A 26,694-nucleotide genomic window follows, 5' to 3' on the forward strand; every position below is an offset into this window, starting at 1 on the left:
TTCATGGCCAGCGCCTTGCCAGCAGCCCAAGGCCAATATGAGAACTGGCCTGATAAAAATAGCCAAACATGGCAGTATTTCTCAAAACAAACATGTTTATTTGAATCTTTGCAAAGTCACATTTGGTCTTGTGAAATGTTTTGCTGCTGTATTCTTCTCTTTTAGTCCTGATGTTCTGTCTTAGTCATGATTAGATGATGCTGGAACTTGCCAGTCTGGATGAATCATCACACCTTTAACATATTAACAACTGTCAATTAATGTCTTCCTCATCATCAAACAGTAGACTTCTTATAAGATGGACGGGCTATAATAGTGAAGTCATTCAAATTGTTAATACACAGCATGCAAGGACTAGTTCATATGGAAAATGCTAAAATTTCACAGTGTCCATTACACGTAGTTACTTGTAATAGATTACGTATGCATAATTACATGCAGTTAACCTTAAACCAATCTTAATCCTAACTCTATAATAATAAGTACACGCAGTTAGTTAATATTACTGAGTACTTAAATGTATAATTACATTGTAAGGAAAAAAATAAGCATTCCTGAAAATACTTATTTGAATAAACTCAAATTCCTATTTTAATCCCTATCTTATTTTATTTTTCCTCATAATGTTGCTCCCAGACAGGCACCAAAGCAATACACACAATATTCAAAAATGGGGCCAGCAATTTAATGGACTTTAAATTTCAATTAAATTGATCAAAAGTGACAGTAAAGACATTCACAATACAAGCTAGACAGTTTTACTCCAGGGCATGTAGACACTGATCTCAATACACACCAGTGAGTAATACAAACATCATTGCTCTAAATAGATTCATAAATTCCATCAAAGTGGTTGAGGAAGGTGACGCGTACTTGAATCAAACTTAAGTGTCTTCTCCTTGTGCTAATCTGCTACCTAACTGGATAACTTAACTTTTTGCATTATGGTTTGTCCAAAAGGCTGACTTTTAACTGTTTGCGTGACACAAGAGAAACCTCTAGTGGTGAGGAGGCAGAACGACACTGACCTTCACCAACTCTGGTGGGGACTTGACAAGAAGCTGCTGCTTGTGTATAACTGCTTTAAACACAGATCCCCGGTCTGAGACTCACTTACATACACAAACATTCCAGAGTCATCCGTGGAACCAGCGTCACAGTGTTTCAGTTGTCTCTGCTTAGCTACTATTTCTTTGCCCTCTGGGAATACTGCATCATTTCCAGGAGCTGTAGGGAATTACCGAGCATAGTTGTGTAATTTATAATTAGTTGTTAATTATTGGGGGTGTTTAAATATATAGACATATCCTTGATCCAAACAGATCATTTCCAGAAGCTTCATGATGCTTATGCGTATGTGTCACAGGAAGAGGCGATCCCAGAGCTGGAGATTGATGTGGATGAGCTGTTGGACATGGAGAGCGACGTAGACCGAGCCGCACGAGTCAAGGTATCCATCCTTCTCAAAAAAGTCAGATTATATATTTTATCCTTATCTTCACCTTCAAGCTTTATGTTTGTATGACATCTTTCTCTTGTTTTCCAACAGGACCTGCTGGTAGACTGTTATAAACCTACTGAAGTGAGTAAATTGGTATCATTGTTAAATAAAATTTAAGCTAAAACCATTAGAAATTTGTTTCTTTCAATAAAATAAAAATGATCTGAAATAAAACGTTTGTTTTTTTTATATTTCAGCTAGTTGCCAAGGCAACATTTCTCATTTCCTTTTAGTTGAACTTGATTTACTAAAATAACTAAAACGTAAATAAAACTAAATAAAAACTGTAGACTCCCCCCCCCCCCAGAAAAACTCAATTACTAAAGCTAACTTCATTTAAAACATTTATTTGTTTAAAAAATATAAAAATATTTTTAAATAAAAAACAATTTAAATATTAATATAAAACTCTTAACAGTATCTGAATGATACTGAAACCATCTTTGTTCACTCTTTTTTTCACATTTTATATCCTAATCCTGTGAACATATCAATGGAATTATGGAAATGGATTTAAATATTGACAGCTGAGAGCACTACACATCGGCAGCTGAAAGCAGAATTCATTTAGACAAATATTTAAACCACATTAATTCTCTTCAATGAGGATGATGAGGAAAAACTAATGCATGTGTATAGTTTTAAGGCTGTTCAAATTAAGGGTAAATCTGCAGAATCAACTACTCAACCTCCCAACTCGCTGCTAAGTTTGTATTTAAAAAAATTGTGCATCTTTTCCTCTCGTAGGAGTTTGTAGCTGAATTGCTGGACAGGATCCGTGGCATGCAGAAGCTCAGTACTCCTCAGAAGAAGTGAAGCTCCTCCCTCCTCCACTGCTCCTCAACCAATCCTATCCCTCCTTTTCCAATTTTAGGGGCGTGACTATTCGCCCCTGAGCAGGTGCTCATTCAGTCCCGTTGCTCCTTTGCATCCGTTGGGGAGGAGGTGGAGGCAAAGTTAAAGGAGATTCAATCAGATCCTTATAAGCAGGGCTTATTTTTTCTCATTTTGTTAATTTTATTTGTATTATTTTATTTTATTTGACGTTTTTTGTAAAGGGGGAAGATTTCATTGTTTTGAAATGGTTTAAACATATTTTCATTATTGTTTTTTTTGTTTGTTTGGTTTCATTAGTCTTTGTGCATAGAATGGTTTTATTTTATAAACTTGGATTTTGTTAGAATATTGTTTCAATTTGGTTTCAAAGCTCCCTGCTCTCTCAATGAACACCTGGACTAAAACCCTTTGTGAAACTGTGACGATCCTTGGTTTAAAATGGAGGAGATCAAACAGAAGCGGCCTTGTGGATTTTCTCTCTCACTATTTTTGATCCTCCTCTTCCTTGAATAAATGCAGGAACATTTTTAATAAAAAAAAAAAAAAACTAATAAAGAGAGTGATTAAAGTGGTTATAAAGTGAGGGAGTTACTTCGGATTTGTGGTATTAACAGGGGAGAGAACTGTGTGTAGGAAAAAAAACAGGGCTTTGATTCTTTTCTTTAATTTTCCCCTGTCTTACACATGCCACAAATACACACACACACACACACACACACACACACACACACTCTCTCTGAAATTCATGGGCATCACCACCCTCAGGGATCCGGAGAAATAACCACACACGCACACACATATCCAATCACAGCTGTGGCTCTTGGGCCTCACACACATTCACAGATGTGCACATTGACTCTTCCAGAGACCGATAGGGAGAGACTGGATGAGAGCAGGCTAGACAAGCTGCAGTGCGTCATGGTCACTGCCAAGCGTACGTTTAGAATTAATCCTCTCACATGACTCTTCTAAATCATCTCTCCCAGGAAGCCATCTGCTCTTTTTGTCTCAGCCAATCAAATACTGTAATAAGAGGGCTAATAGTCTCACTCAGTGCTCTTGAAACTCACCAGTCCAACATTTCCAGCAGGTGTTTAGGGAGAGCTTGTCATCACACACTAACATACATCGATAATACACAGAAGCTCTTCCACATCCCATCTGAGTTCACTTGTGTATTACATAAAGGCAGGTACAATGACAACTGTCCAGGACTCTTAACTGTTTTCTCTCATTCTGTGCACACTTGTTTTTCTTTGAGCCCCCATTTTCATGTTCTCTTTTTCACTTACTCCTCAGCATTTCAAGTCACTCTTCCTACTTTCAGATGTTGCCTTAGGTTAAATTTATGTTATGAAAACCAAACGAATTTAATCACGTGAGGAATTAAAGGAAACAAAATAGCTGCAAAAGTGGAAATCTTTTTGAGGTTTTAGGATAAAAGGGTTGTACTTTCAGTGATTCTGTTTTTTGCTAGGAATGGAAGTTCACTACATACAGAGCAATTTTAGATGCATTAACGTCTATTAACATAAAATGGAGTCCGTTTTTATCATAATGTGGGCCTTGTAGTGCTGTTTTCTTTTTTCTTGTCCAGTTGGACAATGGAGGACTGAAATAATCAATTTGACTCATTTATATGAATTAGAAAGAAAAAAAAGCAATTGTGATCATACCTTTGGAGAAAAACAAACCTTGTAGCAATACTAAACTGTCTTGTTTTTGCCCAATTTTGTTACACTTTTATGCAACTTTAATAAAAATATGGTAAATGCAATTGTGTGTGGCTGTTTCTTTTATTGCTTGACTGAATACAAATTCTTCATTGCTAGTTGAAGAGTAGTTTGTAGTAAAATATGCGTCTCCTGCTAGTTTTTTAGAGAGACATTGTCCGTTGATATAAAGTTAAGCAGCTCAAATGTTATTGGTCTGTTAGATCACCGTGTACTGAAATGGACGAGACCGCGATTGTTCAACTCTGAGCTTCTATTGGTTCTTAGAAGCAGCGAGGTTTGCATTGATTGGATGGCGCCTCTAAACGGTAGTGTGTTTCAACGAACGTATCAACGCTGAGGAAGTAGACTTGTCCGATGTCAACTTGTCCTGATATGCAAATTCACTCGACAATATGTCATATTTTTCATGACTTAAGCAATAATCGACACAAAGGTAAGCTGTTTTCCTGTGTTTTATGCACTTAATAGAGTTTCCTCGCAAGATCGCTGTGTATTGTTGTTATCCCATGCCTTGCATCGGTAAATTTGTGGAGAACATTCATGGAGCGATCAATAGATCCAATACAACGTCACGAAGTAAGAAAATCAATTACTACATTGTAACTGGGACGTTTTTAAAGCCGTAAACGTTTGTTTTTCACTCTTGTGCATTAACATCACTGCACCGCGTTAAACCGGACACTTTAGGTCTCTGAATGAAGTGCGGAGTTGTTCAAATGTAAAACGAGTTTTTACAACGAACTTAAATCCATAGTTTTATGTGAACAGCACGAGGCTGTAACTAGTAATGTATCTTACAGTTGATAATGTCTGAGCTATAGATGTGAAGAAGAGTTACGAGCTTGTAATGTAACGTTAAGTCAGTGCAGTGCGGCCTTTAGAAGATGTTCATGATGCACGTCGAGACTGTGAACGCGCTCCTGATCACACAAATCCTACTGAAGAGTGCTAATGCATCACACTGCGAACTGTGTCAAAAGAATGCATGGAGTTTTCTCTTTCTACTTAAGCATAAAGTGGTTAATAGGGTGTAAAATATCCTGCTGTCTCAGCCAGGGTACTGTGCTCTTAGCTGCTAGTGTCCTCTAGATGTTATAGTTTGGTCATTTCTCATATGCATCTAAAATATTTACTTTCAGAAGTATCTTATGCTCACCAAGGCTACATTTGTTTAATCTAAAAATTATTATTGCAAATTAAATTCTATTTTAATATATTTTCAAATGTAATGTATTAGGGCAAAGCTGGATTTTCAGCATCATTCGTCTTAAATACAACCCTTAAAAAATCATTCTAATATACTGATTTGCTGCTCAGGTAATATTTCTTCTTATTATTATCAATATTAAATTAAAACAGTTGGTTGCAACATTTATGTGGAAATGGTGATACTTTCTCATGATTCTTTAATGAAGAAAAAGTTCAATTAACAGCATTTATTTGCATTTATTAAACGTATTAAATAATTTATTACCTAGAAATCACTGACACAAATCACTGTTTTGAATTCTCCTTGGTGAATATAAGTATTTATTTTGCTCGCTTTTTAACCTTAACACATATGTTGGTATCGGTTTCTACAAAAAAACATTTTCAACATTGATGATAAATGTTTCTTGAGCGTATCAGAATGATTTCTGAAGGATCATTTAATGTGACACGGGAGACTGGCATAATGATGCTGAAAATTCAGCTTTGTCATCACAGGAATAAATAGCATTTTTAAATTTCTTAAAATAGAAAATTGCAATTATTAAATACAATTATTTTAAAATGTAATATTACACAATTTTGCAGTTTTTACTGTATTTTGATTAAATAAACGCAGCCTTGGTGAGCATAAGAGACATTCAAAAACAAATTTTTAAATATTATTTTCAAATTTTGACAGGTACTACATTATATAGTGTACTCATTAACCGGTTATTAATGGATCAATCACGTAAAGTTATTTTATAATCATTTTCTGAGGAGAAAATTTGGAGATTAGATGAGAAAATGATTTTATTATTTAGTTTAAATAAATATAATTTATAATAATATAATACATTTATTTTAATATTCTGTTTTATATATATATATATATATATATATATATATATATATATATATATATATATATATATATATATATATATATATATATATATATATATATATAATTTTTTTTTGTTGAGATCTCACCACTGTTATTACACTGTTCAATACAGTGCTATAAGCAGTCATGCCGGCTCATCCTGCTGCCAGAGAGCCAGAGGAGGAGATGGAGACGGAGGCCGACTCTGAGGTTCCTCAAACTAACGGGGAGATGGAAGAGGAGCAAGAGAGAGAGGGAGGAGAGGCCGAGGAGACGATGGAGGAGAGTGGAGAGGAGCGGGACAGTGACCTGGAGGAGAGTGAGGCAGAGGAGGAAGAGGAAGAAGAGGAAGAGAGTTCAGGTCTGTTTACAACAGACTCAATGATTTAGCATTTTCTCTGTGTATTTTCTCTGAGTATTGTTGCAGCAGCTGTTAAAGTGGTTGCATTGGGAGAGTGATATTTTATGTAAAATTACATTTTACATAAAGAAAACTAAACGTTATTTTTCAGGGCCATATATTTTTCAAATGTTCTTTACATTTTTTATTTTTTATTTAATTTCTTCTAAATCTTATCCTTAAACTGCGAAGTACTTTTGAATAGCATAAACTGTCAATAGCCAAAATGTATCATATATTGGTATATAGAATGCAGTTTAGTAAAGTCTGACTGGAATCAAAAGGAAAAGAGAATGAACTAGTGTGGATGAGTGTGTGTTCTACCTTTCAGAAATGGATGATGAAGATTGTGAGAGAAGACGATCACAGTGCCTGGATGAAATGTCTGACCTAGAAAAACAATTCCTGGAGTTAAAGGACAAGTAAGAATACTTCTTTCTGATTTGGTTTCCTTTTTTGGTCCAAAACAAACAGGGCCATCCTCTTGGATGGAGGGGCTTAAGAGAAAACCTACCAATAAAAATGTATATTCTCTATTGTAATTTTTAAACAAATTATATAGTTTGAAGAACATCGACTCTACACTGAGGCTGCATCCAAATTCTAGAGCTTTATACATTACTTTTTCATCTATTTCAGGCTTTTTCAAGAACGTCTGAACCAGGTTAAAATGAAGCTGGATGAGGTGTTGACAGGAAAGGCAGGAGAGTACAGAGAACCTTTGGCAACACTGCAGCAGAACCTACAGCAGAGGACACAAGTGGCAGGTGACACACATTATGAATTCTCTCTTACATCTTAACTGCAGGTCTTGGATCAACTGTTTGTTTATTCACTGATCTCCTTGTCGCCCCCTCTAGGTGTGTACAGAGAACTGTGTCTGCAAGTGGTCAAACACAAACATGAATGTGAAGTGCAGGGGGCGAAACAACATTTAGAGGTAATGCAGCTCATCAGACACACACATATCTAGATTTAACATTGTTTATAAAAAGCAGTCCCACTTTATATTAAGTGTCTTTATACTTTATACATGGTCTGTCTGAATACTTGATTCTGATTGGCTGAAAGGTGTACAATAAAGCTTTTTAATGCAAAGGTAGTTCCAAATCAGTTTAATCACTGATCTGCAATAATGTGCTGCTTCTATTGAAGCACACACACATGTGTCACTTGCACACAGAGATACTGCAGATATCGTGCTGCGCACACATGCATTTAGGTGCACAGAAACCTGTTATCAACGCTGCCCCATGACTTTCATTAATAAAATAGATTCGTTAATGGATTGTTACCTTACATTACTCAGCAATTATAGGGTGACATCACTAGTTTAGAAGTAATTCAACTCACAGCTTTATTTTTAATAGAGAAAGATGCTGAACAGATGCAGGTAATTCACACACACACACACACACACACATCTTATCTCTCTTAATAACTAATTCAAATAAATGTGATAATTAATTTATTCAAATAAATGTAATATTACGCACTACTTCATCGCGGTGTCTGATATGAAGCAGGCAAAATGCTAGCCGTATCTAACAAGCTGTAACTGATGAAAATAACAGCGATTTTTATTCTTCCGGTCACATATTGCGCTGCAAACATCAATAACAGCTTAATTTGTCAATGCCGGCAAATTGCTATATTATCCGCTTTGCGTCTTTGGTGGTTCTTTGCCTCCACGTCATACATTAAAATAATTAAATGCACAGCTAGCCAGGGGTTATTCCTTACTTAAAGAGATAGTTTATCCAAAAATGAAAATGACCTCATGATTTACTCATAACATGAGGTCAGTTGTAACACTGTTACTTGTTTTAACACATTGTAACTTGTTACAACAGAAAAGAGCTGTGGTAACGTCATTAATAATAAATAGTCACAATATCATATTAGTCAGATTAATTAAATTAGTCACATTAATTGAACATTAATATCACATTAGTCCCATCTTCTTTTTGAGCTCACAGGAGAAATTACATGTGACTGTGAGCAAATTTGTAGATTTTTGACCAAAAAAAGTGATTTTCAAATAAGAAAGTAAACATTTTCATCCAGATTATTTTTTGCCTAGCAATCAATGAATTGTAGGTACAATTATTTAGTTTACATGACAGAAAGTAGACATTTCTCAAGTTTAATTTAATGCTTTGTATTTATGCTAGCTTCAATCCCATATGCTAAAACAGGCAGCTAAGTTATGGCTGGTAGGGATGGGGATAGTTGTAACAGTTTATTAAAAATGTTACAACCAACCCCTATGATGAGTTCAGTTATCAGTCACATTCTCTGTTAAGGAAAAATCATGTATCAAGGGATTTATTCAGTAAACGTGTTTCCATTGTAGTTTTTGCACATGTTTTATTAGCAGATAATAAAAAAATATCTGCCTCAACTGAACGCACCAGTTTTTTGTACACATTATTAGAATTTATGTGCATCTCAATGCTTCCATCCAGTGTTTTTTTATGCAGTATCTCAAAATTCACATAAAAATAGTGCTAGTGCCTGAACCCTTGTGTGACAGGAATACAGTATACGTACTCACACGCTCACACAAACACGCAGAAATTGGTTTGCATTACATTTGAAATAAAATAAAAGTTTTATTTCAAAACTTAACATAAGTTTTTTTAATGTTTTTTTTCTTCAGTTTTAATTGTTGCTTAAAACGTTTAAAAAATGTTTTAAGGATGTTTATGCAAAAATTGAATAATGTGGGTGTTGCTTTCGCAAATTACCTCCCAGTGGGGTAGGTTATAAGAACAGAACTCTTTGTATTTGACTAACATGATCTGTAAAGTACATGTCCAAGTGAGTTACGGGGTCTTAAAAAGTATTACAAGTTGATAAATCCATTTTGGGAAAATTAAGACCCTTAAAATGTATAAAAAAGTCTCAATCACGATTTTATGAGGTATTAAGTTCAAGCTTTGTCAAAAGAGTTGGACACCAAAAAGTATGCATGAATATATTTATTTTTTATCCCCATAAGTATTAAAAAACAACGGGGTGCTCAGTCTGAGATTGGCTCGGGGCGCGATCAGCACTGTCTACAGGTGATGTCACTTATTTTGCGAAATGTGCGGTTAGGTGATGCGTCGCCCTTCATATGCCGTGAAACAGATATACAATATAAATGATACAAAATGGGCCTACGATAGAGTTTTTAATTCTACATTTTACTACAACTGTTTATTAAGTTAAAGGTTTGTTGCTGATTGGAACTTGAAGTGCGATGAAAGGTCTTAAAATATTTTGAGAAGGTCTTAAAAAGGTATTGAAATGAACTTCAGGATTCCTGCATATACACTGTATGTGGTTACCATGTATTACATTTTGAGACACCTAGTAGAACCACTGAGTTACTTATGCTCCAAAAAAAAGTGTTACAACCATCCCGGTCTCCCTATATGATATCTGAGTTATATAAAAAACAAAGTACTGGCTAATCCAAGCTGGCAGTGAATGGGAGCCCAACATTTGAAGACTCAAGAAATGCATCATAAAAGTAATCCACACGGCTCCGGAGGTTAATAAAGTTCTTCTGAAGTGAAGCCATGTGTTTAACAAGTCAAATCTAGCTTCCACCTTTCGTATTCAACTTTTTTTGTACCTTTATTTTCTTATCTAACTGCATAGTAGTTAAGACACCTAATATCTGTGATTTTAAAAGCTGCTTGTGTGGTACCATGGTACTTAATGATCATGTACATATTCATGTGCCATGGGACTCACATGGTACTGCAGGACATTTCAGGTATTATAAACATGGTGTTACATTGGTACTTTTTCACTAAAACATTGTGTGATTTGATAAACTTACATGCCTAGTAGCAATAATACATTTCAATACACCGGTTCATACAAAATATAAACATCTAAACATAATCTAGAGGCATTATCGCACAAAACACACTGCAGTGAAAAACACTGGTGGAAATAAATATTTGTATGTCTCTGCCAAAACAGTTGTGTTTGTTTGTTTGTTTGTTGTCAGTGCATGAATCGTATCAGTCAGTGTGTGTGTATATATGTAATGAGATGTTCATTTCTCTAGAGTGAGAGGACACTCTTGTTTGATGCCATGAAAACAGAACTGCTGGAGAAGATCCGCAGACTGGAGGAGGACAAACAGAGTTCAGGTACACATGCACACATTTACCTGGCTGTCTGAGCAGGGATGCAGCATAGATGTCTGTTTTTTCAAAAAAAAAAAGCTAAATATTATTACTACAGACTGGGGGTGTGCTATATCTTTATCTGTAACAATCTCAAAATGATTCTATATTCGGATAAAACCGGAAGTGGACATGTAAAATTATTAGGGCTGTGAATCTTTGGGTAGGCAGCGAATCGATTTGATTCACGATTCATAGGTTTTCGATTCGATTCAAGAACGATGTTTGCCAATTCAGAACGATTCGATTTGAGACAATTCACATTAAAGCTACACTGTGTGATATTTTCCCCCATCTAGTGGTGTAAAGGTATATGACAATCCAGTGAATTTTGGTTTGTGTTCCTCTCAATTCCGATTTCGTTTTAACTCCTACGGTGGCCGATTTAGTCAAGATTAACATGGCTTCCAGTTCAACACCTTGTTCATGGATGCCATCGAGCGTTAAAACGCGAAAAGCTTGAATTTACGGATATGTCCCTCTTTGGCTAATGTACTTTCAAGATGGAGGGGCAACATGGCGACTGGCATTCGAACCCCTTTTAAAGCATACATAAGATTATTAAAATGCTTCCCCTAACGTGTCTTTGTCAGGGTGTGAATTACACAGCGGCCTTCAGAGGTCAGAGTGGGCAACAAACTCAATAACACTTAACAATTAGGTTCATTAGTTAATATGAACTAATAATGAACTGCACTTATAAAGCATTTATTTGTCTTGGTAATATTTATTTGACCATTTACTAATGCATTATTAAAATCTTGCTAACATTAGTAGCACATATGAACTAACATGAACAAAACATGAACAGCTGGATTTTTCAGCTGGACAGCTGGAACTAATGTTAACAAAGATGAACTAATGCTGAACAGAGGTGTTGTTCATGGTTAGTTCATGTTAACTAATGAAACATTGTAAAGTGTTACCAAAAACAAAACATGTTACACTTTACAATAAGGTTTCATTGGTTACCATTAGATAATATATTAACTAACATGAACTTAAGTAGTACATGAGTAGTAAAATGAGTAGTACAATGAGTAGTACATTTGTTACTGTATTTGTTAGTCTTTGTTAGATTTTTATTGTAAAACATTTAATTGTAGCTGAATACCATAAACAAAAATCAACAAGATAAAGAACACTTACATGCCAGCAGCCATATCCCCCTGTAGCCCAAGACTGGTTTCCCACTGAAGCTAAGTAGGGCTGAGACTGGTCAGTACTTGGATTGGAGACCAACTGGGAAAACTAGGTAGCTGCTGGTAGAGGTGTTAGTGAGGCCAGCAGGGGGTGCTCACCCTGTGGTCTGTGTGGGTCCTAACACCCCAGTATAGTCATGGGGACACTATATTGTCAATAAGCACTGTCCTTCGGATGAGACATTAAACTGTCCTGACTCTGTGGTCATTAAAAATCCCAGGATGTCCTGTGATAAAGAGTAGGGGTGTAACCTCGGCATCCTTGCCAAATTTGCCCATTTGCCTCTGTCCATCAAGGTCATGATGGACAGAGGCTAATGGGCTAATTTGGTGAGGATACCGGGGTTATACCCCTACTCTTTATCACAGGACATCCTGGGATTTTTAATATATATATAATAATCCTTAATAATCCTTTAGGTGAGTATATATATATATATATATATATATATATATATATATATATATATATATATATATATATATATATATATATATATACTCACCTAAAGGATTATTAGGGACACCATACTAATACTGTGTTTGACCTCCTTTCTCCTTCAGAACTGCCTTAATTCTACATAGCATTGATTCAACGAGGTGCTGAAAGCATTCTTTAGAAATGTTGGCTCATATTGATAGGACAGCATCTTGCAGTTGATGGAGATTTGTGGGATGCACATCCAGGGCATGAAGCTCCCGTTCCACCACATCCCAAAGATGCTCTATTGTGTTGAGATCTGGTGACTGTGGGGGCCATTTTAGTACAGTGAACTCATTGTCATGTTCAAGAAACCAATTTGAAATTATTCGAGCTTTGTGAACTATCCTGCTGGAAGTAGCCATCAGAGGATGGGTACATGGTGGTCATAAAGGGATGGACATGGTCAGTAACAATGCTCAGGTAGGCCGTGGCATTTAAACAATGCCAAATTGGCACTAAGGGTCCTAAAGTGTGCCAAGAAAACATCCCCCACACCATTACACCACCACCACCAGCCTGCACAGTGGTAACAAGGTATGATGGATCCATGTTCTCATTCTGTTTACGCCAAATTCTGACTCTACCATCTGAATGTCTCAACAGAGTCATTAGACCAGGCAACATTTTTACAGTCTTTAACTGTCCAATTTTGGTGAGCTCATGCAAATTGTAGCCTCTTTTTCCTATTTGTAGTGGAGATGAGTTGTACTCGGTAGGGTCTTCTGCTGTTGTAGCCCACCACCTCAAGGTTGTGCATGTTGTGTCTTCACAAATGCTTTTTTGCATACCTCAGTTGTAAAGAGTGACTTTTTCAGTCAAAGTTGCTCTTCTATCAGCTTGAATCAGTCGGCCCATTCTCCTCTAACCTCTAGCATCAACAAGGTATTATGCCCATAGGACTGCCGCCTACTGGATGTTTTTCCCTTTTCACACCATTCTTTGTAAACCCTAGAAATGGTTGTGTGTGACAATCCCAGTAACTGAGCAGATTGTGAAATACTCAGACCAGCCCGTTTGGCACTAACAAACATGCCGCGCTCAAAATTGCTTAAATCACCTTTCTTTCCCATTCTGACATACAGGTTGGAGTTCAGTATATATATATATATATATATATATATATATATATATATATATATATATATATATATATATTAGGGCCGGGACTCGATTAAAAAAAAAATCTAATTAATTAGAGGCTTTGTAATTAATTAATCGAAATTAATCGCATTTTAATTGCATATAAATATTTGACCTGAGAACAATGAGAAGTAATTTTTCACATGTATTTTTAGTATACCATTGAATAATGACTGAATACATAAGCTTAATCAACAAAATATTGTTTATTTATTTCAGTCCAGCAGACCAGCACAATGTTTGCCATTAAGTTTAGCAAAAGCATATTTGTGATATTTGAGGCTCGATGTGCTGCGGTGATACGCAAATTCCTTGTTGTATAGCTTGCACACAACCGTGGTCTTGTCGACGCTTCCATTCTTTCGTTTTTTAAAACAAAATTTCCCATCCACGGGGCCAAGCAAAGCGGTCTCATCCATGGTCTCATCAGCTTCTTCGTTCATGTTCGCTCATGCCCTGCGTCTCAATCAGCTCCCTAGTTCAGTAGTCAGGGCACTGATCAGGACATAAGTCAATGGGCTGACTCCCTGATCAGTGCCCTGACTACTGAACTAGGGAGCTGATTGAGACGCACCCATGGTTTGTTATTGTCGTGACTCCGGAGCGCTAGTTGGTGTTCCAGTATAATCGGTCCGTCGAAACTCATTAATTGAAAAACGTTCCGCGGTGCAAAAAGTGTGGTTACATTTTTTTTTTTTGCGTAATTAATTAACGCGTTAAAGTCACGTAATTAATTAATCTTAATTAACGCGTTAAAGTCCCGGCCCTAATATATATACTGACTGGCTTCATCACTCCATCTCCTCTCCACCATAAGTTGGTGTGTGGTGAGCATTCTGGCTAGTGTTGTCACGATACCAAAATTATGACTTCGATACGATACCAGACTAAAATACTTCGATACCGATACTAAATCGATACCACGGTAAAAAACTAACAAAAAACATAATATAAATAATATGACAACAGAACTTATTATTCATTGTTTTATTTGTTTAGTAAAAATTCATTTGGCCAGCATGTTCCTGCCCAGGTTTTTTAACCATTCCCTCCTTTTATTGCTATAATAACTACATGCCAGCGTGAACATACTTACAGAGATCACATTATTAATCATGTTTTCGTTCACTAACCTTTCCCTTCTGAACAGGTGGGGATGACCAAAATCTTATTTTATGATATGAGTAATTTAATATTTTTTAAATGTAATCTTATAATTATAATATAGATTTTCAATTGTATCTGTTTTTAAAAATAAGCAAAAAATGGAAATTTTAAACATGACAAAAACAGTGCTTTATTTTTCAGCTACATTAGGTCTATTTAACAGTGGCAAGTCAAGAAAGAAATTAAATAATCAAATATAAAACTAGTCTTTACTGTTTAATTTAACTATACAGTGATTCTTAATAAATATATTTTAGTTATTTAGCCAAACATGTGGTGGTTTTCTATTTTCCATTGTTTGCTTAACATTAATCACACAGAATATTAGGTCTGGCAAGACCTGCACGGATCTAATTACCTCAGCTGTAGGCTACATGTTCACTAAAGACATCAACTGTGTTTATCTGAATCCTCGCCAGACCATTCAAACCCAAATAATAATCCAGGAAAGATCTGAATGGTGATCGCATGTTTGTTGTCTGAAAGTCACGTGCGTGTGTGCGCTTCAGGTCAGAGTCCGGTAGCACGAGCACGTCCCGCTCCACGCTTTTTCTTCTCATGCGCACATATTTCTGTTGCTTTCTTTATCATGCGTTGTGCTTATATATTTAACTCTTCTACTTACAATGTTTATTGTACGGTGGAAGCAGAGCTCTGCACACACGTCCTGACACCTTCTGTCACACATGACGCAAATTAAGAAATACAGCTCATATTAGCGTATTAGCGCTGTCCTCCTTAAAGTACCGGTACTAATAAATGTCCATATCGTACCGTTTGTAATTAGCCTGATTGCCAGCCGAACTTAGCCCCAAAACATTTTTAGGTCAGGCGGTTCGGTCTGGCCTCAATCCATAAAGGTGTAATTATCCCCGAACAGAAACTGTTCGGACCAATGAAATCATCAGGGCGGGCTTTAGGCGATGACAGACAGATGATGAACAGTAACGTAATCATGCACGTCATCAAAGGGGCTTGGATTATATTTGTTCAAATTTTAAATGGAGAGCTTGTTTGTATATGCATTCACCTTCACAATTTCTCTCAGAATTGATGATCATGTTGGGTAAGTACTCTGTGTATCATTAATTAAATTCTTTTATTTTTTTACAACACCGGCAAAGATCGTTTACTCCAGTGTGCGTGCAGACAGGGTTGCCAAGTTTTACAACAAAACCCACCAACTACTAGCCCAAAACAATAGCTTCTCGGGGTGTTTACTGGAAACAAAAATGGTGTTTGGGAGGTAAAATGTGTGTTATTTTGGCGCGGTTGCCTACTAAAATTCGCACTTATGGGTCTATATATCACATAATAGTCGCTTCAACCCTTGGACATAGAAAACAATCCGCGTAAAAAACGCGGACTTGGCAACGCAGTGCAGTTGAGCTCTGTCTGTTGACATTTGACAATGTGTCGCTTCGTTGCTCTGATTGGTTGTAGGTCTATCCAATTGAGGTCTTTCCTGGTTCGGTTGAAACATGCCTCATAATTACAGCCCAATGAAGCGGTTTCAGACTTATATTCTGACTAGAATTGAGTATGACCACGTCAGGCTAGTTTGTAATAGTAGGGTATCGCAATACTTTTCTAGTACCGGTATATTGTGCAACACTAGTTCTGGCACAATATGGCTGCCGTCGCATCATCCAGGTGGATGCTGGACATCGGTGGTGGTTGAGGCGATTCCCCCTTCTATATGTAAAGTGTTTTGAAAGTTATGTAAAAAGTTATATAAATGTAACAAATTATTACACAAGGAACTTGTGCCTATGGCAACTAGCCATAGGTGTTTAAACACATAGGTGTTGTGTTTAAACAATTAGCCTAAATAATATACATTTCAAACATAATTAAAGACAATTAAACACTCAGTAATTAAAAAAACAAACAAACAAACAAATAAACCAATTATCAATTGCACAAATAAATACAATACGATTGAAATAAATATTTTCAGGTTCAGAAACTGTTATCAAATGTTACAAATGTAATAAAATATAGGCTATACATTACAAATAAAGTTAGAAACACATGCAAATACTCACCATATCCTTAAACACACAAACTTGTTCTTTGTCAATCAGAATGGTGGAATGATGACGAGAAGATAAAGAAGTGTAAGAGAAGAAGTCACCTGATTCGCCCAGACAGGAAGAAGAAGGCGGCTCTTGTGTCAGGTAATGAAGTGTTCGCTTTGTATTCAGACCCATCTCTTCTTCTCTTGCATAGTCACCACTTCTGTCACCACTTTCAAATTAAATCACATTTCAGTACCAACAGTTACTAATTCATCATTTATCTGACACTTTTATCCAAAAGGTCTTACAGTGCATTTATACAATTCACTGAAGGCCACCAATTAACAGTTTGTAGTCAAGATCAGAAAGTGTGATCTTACAGGAATCACACATGGCTTATTTTTTATTTAATTAAAAAATACTCTTAACAGTAATTGTATTACCATACAACATGATGTTTTATTATTTTTACTTTTTCTGAATAAGTAATTGAGACTAGACCTCATGAAACATTCCATCCTGGTCCAACCTGATTTATGCTGATTTATATCTTTCTAAAGAAGCTAATTGAAAATGGGTTAAGCTAGCATCTAAAATACAAAAATCTGCCCAACAAATCACCCAGTTACCAAGCTAGATCATTAATCACCAGGCTACACCTCTTATCCAAAATCTCTTTAAAGAAGTTGTCTTCCTTCCTCTCCTGCTTGCTCAATGTGTCTGTCTGTTTTTTAGGGCCATACATAGTGTACATGCTTAGAGACATTGATATACTGGAGGACTGGACTGCCATCAAGAAGGTATTCATGATGAGTGATCAGCCTTTCAATCACAGTGAAGCTGTGTGATGGATCGTGACTTTTATCTTTCTGTCTTTCAGGCAAAAGCGGCGCTGTTGCCTCTGAAGAAGAAAGCAGACAGTAAGTCAATCACTAAATGGGACTGTGTTCATTTAAGTACTTCATTCAAGTTTCCTTGTTGGTCTCTGTCTTTCTTAGCCAGCTACACTGGGAGGTCAAGGACCTCATGGTAGTCAGTAGGGATGCAACAATACAGTTAGTCCATGATTGAATAGATAACTCAGTTTTTTAACCACGGTTTTCACTTTGGTTCTGATAGCTTGTCACATCAGTTTTTAAAAGAATACCATTTTTTATTGCAATACAATTCTTTATTTCGCTTAAAAGAAAAAAAAAACTTTGTACACATTCCTAGTGTATTGCATTTGTATTGGTCACCAAAATTCATCAAAATATCTTCTTCTATTTTCAACAGAAGAAATGAATACCGGTTTTGAACAACATCAGAGTTTATAAATAATGACAATTCATTTTGTGGTGAACTGTCCCTTTAAGGACAGCATGTTCCCTATTAGGGGCTCTGCTGTCACTTTAAGACCTGCACGCATACAGACACGCATCTGATTTTACTTTCACTTTAGACATAACCTACTGTGTTTATGTTAACCTTGTGTTTATTTGATAGTATTGCCGCAGTAATATCACTTAGTCCACATCCTGTTTGACAGGCTTTTAGTTTGAAAGAAGGCGGTGCGCACTGCTGCCTCACTTCACCGCTCTGTTAAAGTGTGAAATTTGCCATTGCAAGCGTGGCTAAACATCCCCTAACTTTAGGTCATAGTGATTGGATATTTATTCATATTTTAGCATGTAGAATCACAGACACAAACAAACAGAATCAAATCAGAGAGAAATAAAATGCATGGAAATTAATTAATTAAATGCAAAACCGAAAAACAAAAACAAAACCCAATTGACAGGCACATCCAGAACCATGGATGTCGTACCGAACGGTTCAATAGTATATTGAGAATTGTGGCCTCCCTAGTAGTCAGGTGAACTTCATTAAACTTACCTCCAAGAATGAACTCATTGTATATGTATTTAAGGAAATGACATGCGCTGAACATCAGGGTTCTTGGCATGGGCTAAATATAGGTAACTAATGATTTCTTTCTCACAGCTACCTCGGAATAGATTTTATAGTGCCAAATTCGACTCTCTTTTTCTTCATTCTTTCTCTCTTTAAAACGTGACCATTTAATTCTGTATAATTATATTTCATTCTTTTTTTCTTTTTTTGAGGACCTTGTGTGTGTGTGTGTGCGTGTGTGCGTGTGTGTGTGTGTGTGTGTGTTGATGTGTGTTTTCAAATAATAATTATCTGGTAAAAGACTTCCTAGTAAACATGCCTTCAGGGATACTCTCAGTCTCATAGGTAAATACACAGTGTTACTGTCTGTCTCTAGCTTAAATAAAAAGGACCTAAGCATGTTCTCCATTGCCATCCCAGTTGCTTCCATTAGCCTCAACCCTCACTTACAAGCTCTATCTGTCTGGCCTCTGATTAAGTTAGATACAGACATTTGATTTATAGTGTCATTTCCCTTGTTCTGTCACTCCAGACTGATCGACTGAAAGTACTTTGGCATTAATGTTACATTTAGAGTCCTGTTCTATTTTTGTGAAAGAAAAATGGCTTGACATGTAACATTTGATTCCACTCCATCTCTCATTTATCTCCCACGTTCATTCCCCATTATTCTGCTGTCCTCTTTGGCATAAAAAGCATTAATTACAACCAAATACAATATTAATAGTACAGCCCTGTATTTTAATATGACAGAAGTTTCAGTAGAAATTACATTAATTACATTTTAGTTAAGGTAGTTTAGTGCTTCTCACTACATTCAGCAGCACATTCAAAGACAATATAAGTAATTATGTAATTAAAAATAAAGATGTATTTAAAGTTCAGCTAATTGCATTTACAGTTTGTCTCAATTGCTAACACACTGGCAGTCATTTTTGTCAGTATTTCTTTTGTTAAATTACAGAAACTTTTTTGTAAAGCTCATTTTAGTATTTAACGGTATCTGCACGCTATCATTTATTTTTATACTGTAATAAACATTGAGCTGCAAAATTTTAAATCAACAAAAAAATGTATATTAAAGGGATAGTTAACTTTGAAATTAAATTTTGATATGTTTTATCTTACCTCATGGGCATCTGAGATGTAGGAGTATTTGTTTCCCCAGTAGTTTCAATTTTGATCGTTTTAGGTCAAACCGTACTTGTCTGTGCCTCACATAATGCAGGTCTATGGTCACCACTTCAAAGAGCATACGAAGAACCCCCCATCGTAAGTACACACTGATGACCTAAGACACGAAATGAGCGGTTTGTGTGAGAAAACTAACAGTATTTATATCGTTTTTACCTCTTGTACACCACTACGTCGGACTGATCCGAGGGCGCGCGTGCGTGTTTCCTGTTGTGACATTCGTGCGTTCGAGCTTTAGTCTGCGCAAGCGCGGAAAGCGCCGGAAGTGGATCTCTCGTGCGTGTACGTCTCTCATTGTTTACGCAGAAGTTTGGGAAGTGTTACCTTTCACTGTGAAGATCTAAACATATTTAGACGTACAGGACATCGCAATGGAAGAAGATTTCAATATATTAACAGACAACGTTGAATTTTTTTCACAACCATATTTTTTTGAACCAGAATACACTGATCAAGAATGTGATACCACTTCCGGCGCTTTCCACGCTTGCGCAGACTAAAGCTCGAACGCACGAATGTCACAACAGGAAACACACACACGCGCCCTCGGATCAGTCGGACGTAGTGGTGTACAAGAGGTTAAAACTATATAAATACTGTTCGTTTTCTCACACAAACCGCTCATTTCGTGTCTTAGGCCATCAGTGTGTACTTACGATGGGGGATTGTTTAATTTGGACTTCTCTGTGTATGCTCTTTGAGGTGGTGACCATAGACCTGCATTATGTGAGTCACAGACAAGTACGGTTTGACCTAAAATGATCAAAATTGAAACTACTGGGGAAACAAATACTCCTACATCTCGGATGCCCATGAGGTAAGCTAAAACATATCAAAATGTAATTTCAAAGTGAACTATCTATCTATCTATCTATCTATCTATCTATCTATCTATCTATCTATCTATCTATCTATCTATCTATCTATCTATCTATCTATCTATCTATCTATCTATCTATCTATCTATCTATCTATCTATCTATCTATCTATCTATCTATATATATATATATATATATATATATATATATATATATATATATATATATATATATATATATATATATATATATTTCACAAGGGTGTTTACCGGTACATATACTGACAACCAGATGCTTTAAAAATTTTGTGTGCTGCCTCACATCCCAGTGTGTGTAATAAGCAGTGTACCTGCCTAAAGGTACATATTCCTAACATGCACTATTGACTTTAGACCAGGGTTTTGTTGGTCAACGGTGCAGGTGCAGTCTATTGAGATCTAGTGATATTTAAATAACGTGGCGCTGGACATTAAAATGATAAATGCGTCAGACTGAAACTAGGAAAAAACACTTGCGTTGTGCCTGGCGTTGCATTAAGCTGATTGTATGAAAATGCCCTACGTCTTAATACCTACCTCTGAAACCCTAACCAGGATGACACTAAGCTTTCAGTAGTGACAAGCTGTTTTATTGTCCACCATGAACATGAGGCAATTAAAATAGATGATCAGAAGATATTTGATGTGTAGTGTTCTCCTATGTGAAGCTGATAATTAACAAAATCTGTCACTCATCTCTTGTTTAGTCTAGTTCACACAAAGACTCTTGCACGCTTTTTTATCATGTCAAGTCTGTGAACCAGTTTAATGACAGCAATTTCTAGACAGCCCTTTATAGTGATAAAATGTCTCAACAATAGAGAGCTGGGGCATTACGAGCTGTTAAAGCGTAACATGTTGAAGGTTGTGAGCGTGTCTGTTTGTCTCTCAGACAGGCAGGTGTCTGTGCGATGTGAAGATGGGGCTCTCTTCTATGATGGAGAGAGATTCTCCAAAGGCAGCAGTGTCGTTCTAGAAGTCAATGACAACAGCCCAGCACAGTCAGTAGAGCATAAGACACATGACCGCATCTGTCTTCGCTTTGGCTTTGTTTGCAAAAACATTTCAAGTAAAATAGTCTTCCTGTTTTCTTGTGTGTTTCTCTTAGGGTCGTAATAACAGGGATCAGCGCAGGAGAGGTCTGGTTCAAGCGCACAGATGGCACCAAAACCAAAATCTACGTCTCCCAACTTCAGAAAGGCAAACACGCCATACGAAAAGCTTAAAGAAGATAAACATTACACTCAGAGAGTGTGAACCTTCCCTTTAATAATTACCAAATAACACACATTTACCAACACCTTTAGAAAAACTTATGAAATCCAATCTAATGCTATGCACTGGTGTCGATCAGAATAGAGGATGTTTATTATGTGTAGTGACTTATGATCTTAGATCAGTTTTGGCCTTTCAAATATATCATAATGAATATGAAAATAAGGTTGATCTGGCCCCAGATCAACACTGTTAACATTAAGTAGGCAATTTCTGGTGCAGCTGATTTTTAATTTATACATACACAACATGCACATTAACAGCCTGGTGACCAATTGCTAATAGACTATATGAAGCTTTTCTGTACAGTAATACTTTTGAGTTCCTCACACTGAATACGTTCATAATGCTGACCGCATATGAAGTCTAAAACAAACTTTGTAATTATAATATGGTTTGTCTGTTTGTCTTTGCCATTTAAAATGGTTATAAAAGTCCATTTCATGTACACTAAAAACACCACAGGGGCGAAAAGGACTGCACTCACTCGCATCAAATCGTATCTATCTGCTTCTTTAAACTGATCTTGGATCTGTTTTTAATAGCTAAAGCTTTGTATTTTGGAAGGAAGTGGGATCAGGTCTCAGTGAAAAGCGGCGTCTGTACCCAGAACGCAGGAAAACACAATCAAACACCTTTCATTGCACTCAGAATAACGAGAGATGTAACAGATTTTTTTCCCAGTACATTTTGAAAGACTGTTGTTGTAATACATTGTATTTATAGACACCTGTGAAGGGATCTAAAACAGAGGGTGCTTTTTAAGACTTATTTATGAAGTGTTTAAGATAACCATGTATTTATAACAAGAAGCATTATTAAAATCTAAACTTTTATTACATTTGCTGTTGAATGAGTCGTTCATTATAAAGTCTTGCAGGACCTGTCAGAGGCTGAAGGTATTTATTTTAAACATGTACCGCGTGTGCCCTCTAGGGGCCGCTGTGGTGTCACTGCATTTCCTTTAGTGCTTTGCTTTTAGCCACTAGATGGGACTAACACCTAACGTAACACGAACAGACGCACGGATGGGAAAACAAATATTAAAGGGGGATAAAAACATGAGATGTTTTCTAAAATTAATTTATACATTTGGAAATTAAAAACTCAAGCTCTGGCGTCATTCAAGTAGAGACTCTTCTGCTTCCAATCATTGGGTCGTTGAGATTTAATGAATCTAACGATTGAAGAGTCTCTAAGTGATTCGTGATTTTAAGAGATTGAAGAGGTGAAGCTGCGCAGACTAGCGAGGAAGAGGTAAGGGTTGTCTCGAGGATTTAAGGTGGACAGACATTAACGATTTGCATGGAAATAGGTTGTTCCTATAAAATATACATTTGATATTCCCAATATGGCTAAACCTTATGAAAAGGTGTTTTTTTTTTTTTTTTTGGTTCAATAAAATATTTTATAATGCAAATTAATATCATACAAGTATCATACTTGCACGTGAAGATGCAGTCCCTGATAGGTAAGCTACACTTTAAAAAAATATGGGATAAAAAACAACCCAGGTTGGGTTGAAAACGGGCAATTGGGGTTGTTTTAACCCATCATTTGGATTAATGTTTACTTGTAAATTATTCCCAGAGTAAAACTACCAAAGTGAATAATACACCGCTCATCCGGGTACTACGAGTTATCATTATGAAAGCCTGTGTTGCAATACTCCATTTACTATGCAATATGCAAAATATCAATGCAATGTAAAATGTCAATGTATTTCATTAAATTTACATTTTCCATACCGGTACTTAACGTGTGACTCCGCTGTCGTTGACTGTCTGGGGCCATCTTGTGACTGAAAAACACTGTTACTGTCCTTGTCATCCTAGTCATCACCACTATGACATTCTTCTTTCAGACAATTAGAAGCCAATACAGGAAAAAAAAGTCCTGTCTCATCCCAGCTTTAAAATGGCTTGGCAGTGATTGTTGTTCTGTTTTTGAAGTCCTTAAAAATGCCTCTGTCCATCATATAACATGCTCCACATGGCTCAGGGGGGTTAATTAAGGACTTCTGAAGCGAATCAATGTGTTTGTGTTTGAAATATCTATGTTTATCCATAACATGAACAAACCATGAAGTAGTTTTATCAAAAGTGTCATAAACTGGCTTTTTAATTTGTTTATACTGTTGTCTGAGGTCAACTAATGTCATTTGTGTGGTTTTTACATTCAAAAACATCATAACTAAGTAAGTAATAGGCTATTTTCTACACTGGCTTTGAGGCTTTCTCCTGAACGCTGGGTTTTGATGGGCGTGCCGCACTGGAGACTTGGAAGTAAACAGCTAGGATTGGATAAGATTTGCATATTTAATGACCATCAGCTCACCAGACAGTTCAGTTCACATGAGGGAAGGATTGTTTTGAAAGCAGCACCGGAATGATTATCTCGATCACAGGGCTTGTGAACGTCTTTAACAAACAAACACAATGACTTATTTCTCATCCACCTGCGATTGATTGAACTATTATTTTTGTATTACACATAGTCCGCACGATCGGTCGATATAAGCGTGAACACACACGTGCTCGTGCGCGCCCTTTAAATGTCAAGTCAAGAGAGCGGTAACAGCGCAGAACAACAAAGGAATATTATGAGATTTATCGACCTGCCGACGGGCTTACGTTTTGGTAGCCTGTCTGGAAAACATATAGCCCAGGGAAGTTAGGCTTTGTGAGCCCTGGCCCATACATGCCTGAGTCCAGTGTGCTAATGGTATGTTCTGTTAGACACATACACATAAGCAAAACGACCTATAACAATGCAATACTATTACATATAAAAAACACGTTTTACTCACATAAGTGTGTTGCACCATTCCTGTCGGATCCAATATAGAGGATAGACAATATAGCATTGTGTTTTAATCTCAAATGCCTGCAAATCCAGTATCGACCTGAGATTTGTTTACAAATGATTTTGCAGTGAAATTAAGTGAACACCATGTCACGTCAGCTGGAACTTCATCAAAAATAAAGCTCAACCCTAATATTAGGATCAGAAGGAAGCTTATGCAGCGACTGTTCTTCCACAAACAGGAATAGCACAATATACTCACCTAAAGGATTATTAGGAACACCTGTTCAATTTCTCATTAATGCAAGTATCTAATCAACCAATCACATGGCAGTTGCTTCAATGCATTTAGGGGTGTGGTCCCGGTCAAGACAATCTGCTGAACTCCAAACTGAATGTCAGAATGGGAAAGAAAGGTGATTTAAGCAATTTTAAGCCTGGCATGGTTGTTGGTGCCAGACGGGCCGGTCTGAGTATTTCACAATCTGCTCAGTTACTGGGATTTTAACACACAACCATTTCTAGGGTTTACAAAGAATGTTGTGAAAAGGGAAAAACATCCAGTATGCGGTAGTCCTGTGGGCGAAAAAACCTTGTTGATGCTAGGGGTCACAGGAGAATTGACTGATTCAAGCTGATAGAAGAGCAACTTTGACTGAAATAACCACTTGTTACGACCGAGGTATGCAGCAAAGCATTTGTGAAGCCACAAAACACACAACCTTGAGGCGGATGGGCTACAACAGCAGAGGACCCCACCAGGTACCACTCATCTCCACTACAAATAGAAAAATGAGGCTACAATTTGCACAAGCTCACCAAAATTGGACATTTAAAGACTGGAAAAACGTTGCCTGGTCTGATGAGTCTCACTTTCTGTTGAGACATTCAGATGGTAGAGTCAGAATTTGGCGTAAACAGAATGAGAACGTGGATCCATCATGCCTTGTTACCACTATGCAGGCTGGTGGTGGTGGTGTAATGGTGTGGGGGATGTTTTCTTGGCACACTTCAGGCCCCTTAGTGCCAATTGGACATTGTTGAAATGCCACGGCCTACCTGAGCATTGTTTCTGACCATGTCTATCCATTTATGACCACCATGTACCCATCCTCTGATGGCTATGTCCAGCAAGATAATGCACCATGTCACAAAGCTCGAATCATTTTAAATTTATATGACATTGATGGTGACGATAAACTGTTTTGGAATAAAATGCCCTAACATTACGCAATCCCGAAAAGAACCAGAGAAAAAGTCTTGCTGTTTGGTGGTAAGTAATAAGTTAGACTAATGTAAATAAACGTGAATAAAAAGTTGTATGAATATGCACCTGACCTGACCTTATCTCTTGTATGTTCACTGTCAACTGTCTCTGATGATGTGTAAGCGGCCATTAGACACAAGTGTACTGAAGTGAGCTCATCACAAAATGGAATATAATGCGTCATTTATATTTATGTATAGAAATGGTCAGTGGAATTAGTTCAATAAGATGTTTTCCAACATCTTCCAGTGTTCATTTACATTTTTTTTCTCCAATTGTTTTCATGCAATTTCAAAAAATCTTCTTCTTTTTTCCCCTCCAAAATATAATCACAATTATCCAAACACCACACTCAATTTGCACACTTCAGTCAGAACATACACACTTAAGTCAAAACATACACATATTTGTGAAAATGCTATTAGTTTTCATTTAACCAACACAATCCTCAATGATCAGACATTATTGCAGGCAGTTTCACACTGCTGTGATAAATAAGCACATTTGTAAAAAAAAAAAAAAAAAAAAAAAAAAAAACTAGTGTTAGGAAATAGTATGTGCTAATTTTTTTGCCGAGGCATTATGTAAGGGATAATTTAGATGAAAAAAAAAAATTAGACATAAAACACAACATTCTTCATGATTAGT

At 36.6% G+C, this 26,694-nt stretch overlaps 2 protein-coding genes across 3 annotated transcripts in view; both read left to right on the forward strand.

Moving 5' to 3' along the window:
• Positions 1-4,115, forward strand: part of ppp1r14bb (protein phosphatase 1, regulatory (inhibitor) subunit 14Bb) — a 28,539-nt gene extending 24,424 nt beyond the window's left edge. The window contains exons 2-4 of the mRNA XM_067435093.1: positions 1,367-1,450; positions 1,550-1,582; positions 2,249-4,115. Coding sequence (XP_067291194.1) covers positions 1,367-1,450; positions 1,550-1,582; positions 2,249-2,317 — 186 coding nt within the window. The 3' untranslated portion in view covers positions 2,318-4,115. The remainder of the gene's footprint in view (positions 1-1,366; positions 1,451-1,549; positions 1,583-2,248) is intronic.
• A 252-nt stretch (positions 4,116-4,367) lies between these two features.
• brms1 (BRMS1 transcriptional repressor and anoikis regulator) lies at positions 4,368-22,815 on the forward strand. 2 transcript variants are annotated; one of them, XM_067435199.1, is made up of 11 exons: positions 4,368-4,507; positions 6,285-6,512; positions 6,883-6,973; positions 7,191-7,318; positions 7,412-7,491; positions 10,621-10,705; positions 16,822-16,914; positions 17,491-17,555; positions 17,636-17,675; positions 21,592-21,700; positions 21,808-22,815. In XM_067435199.1, the coding sequence occupies exons 2-11, from the start codon at positions 6,299-6,301 to the stop codon at positions 21,923-21,925; spliced, it is 1,023 nt and encodes a 340-aa protein (XP_067291300.1). In that variant the 5' UTR covers positions 4,368-4,507; positions 6,285-6,298; the 3' UTR covers positions 21,926-22,815. The 2 variants fall into 2 exon arrangements, with proteins under 2 accessions (XP_067291300.1, XP_067291376.1); XM_067435275.1 differs by lacking the exon at positions 21,592-21,700.
• Positions 22,816-26,694: the final 3,879 nt, after the last annotated feature.

Source organism: Pseudorasbora parva, chromosome 1 (assembly GCF_024679245.1).
Source record: "Pseudorasbora parva isolate DD20220531a chromosome 1, ASM2467924v1, whole genome shotgun sequence".
NCBI lineage: Eukaryota > Metazoa > Chordata > Actinopteri > Cypriniformes > Gobionidae > Pseudorasbora > Pseudorasbora parva.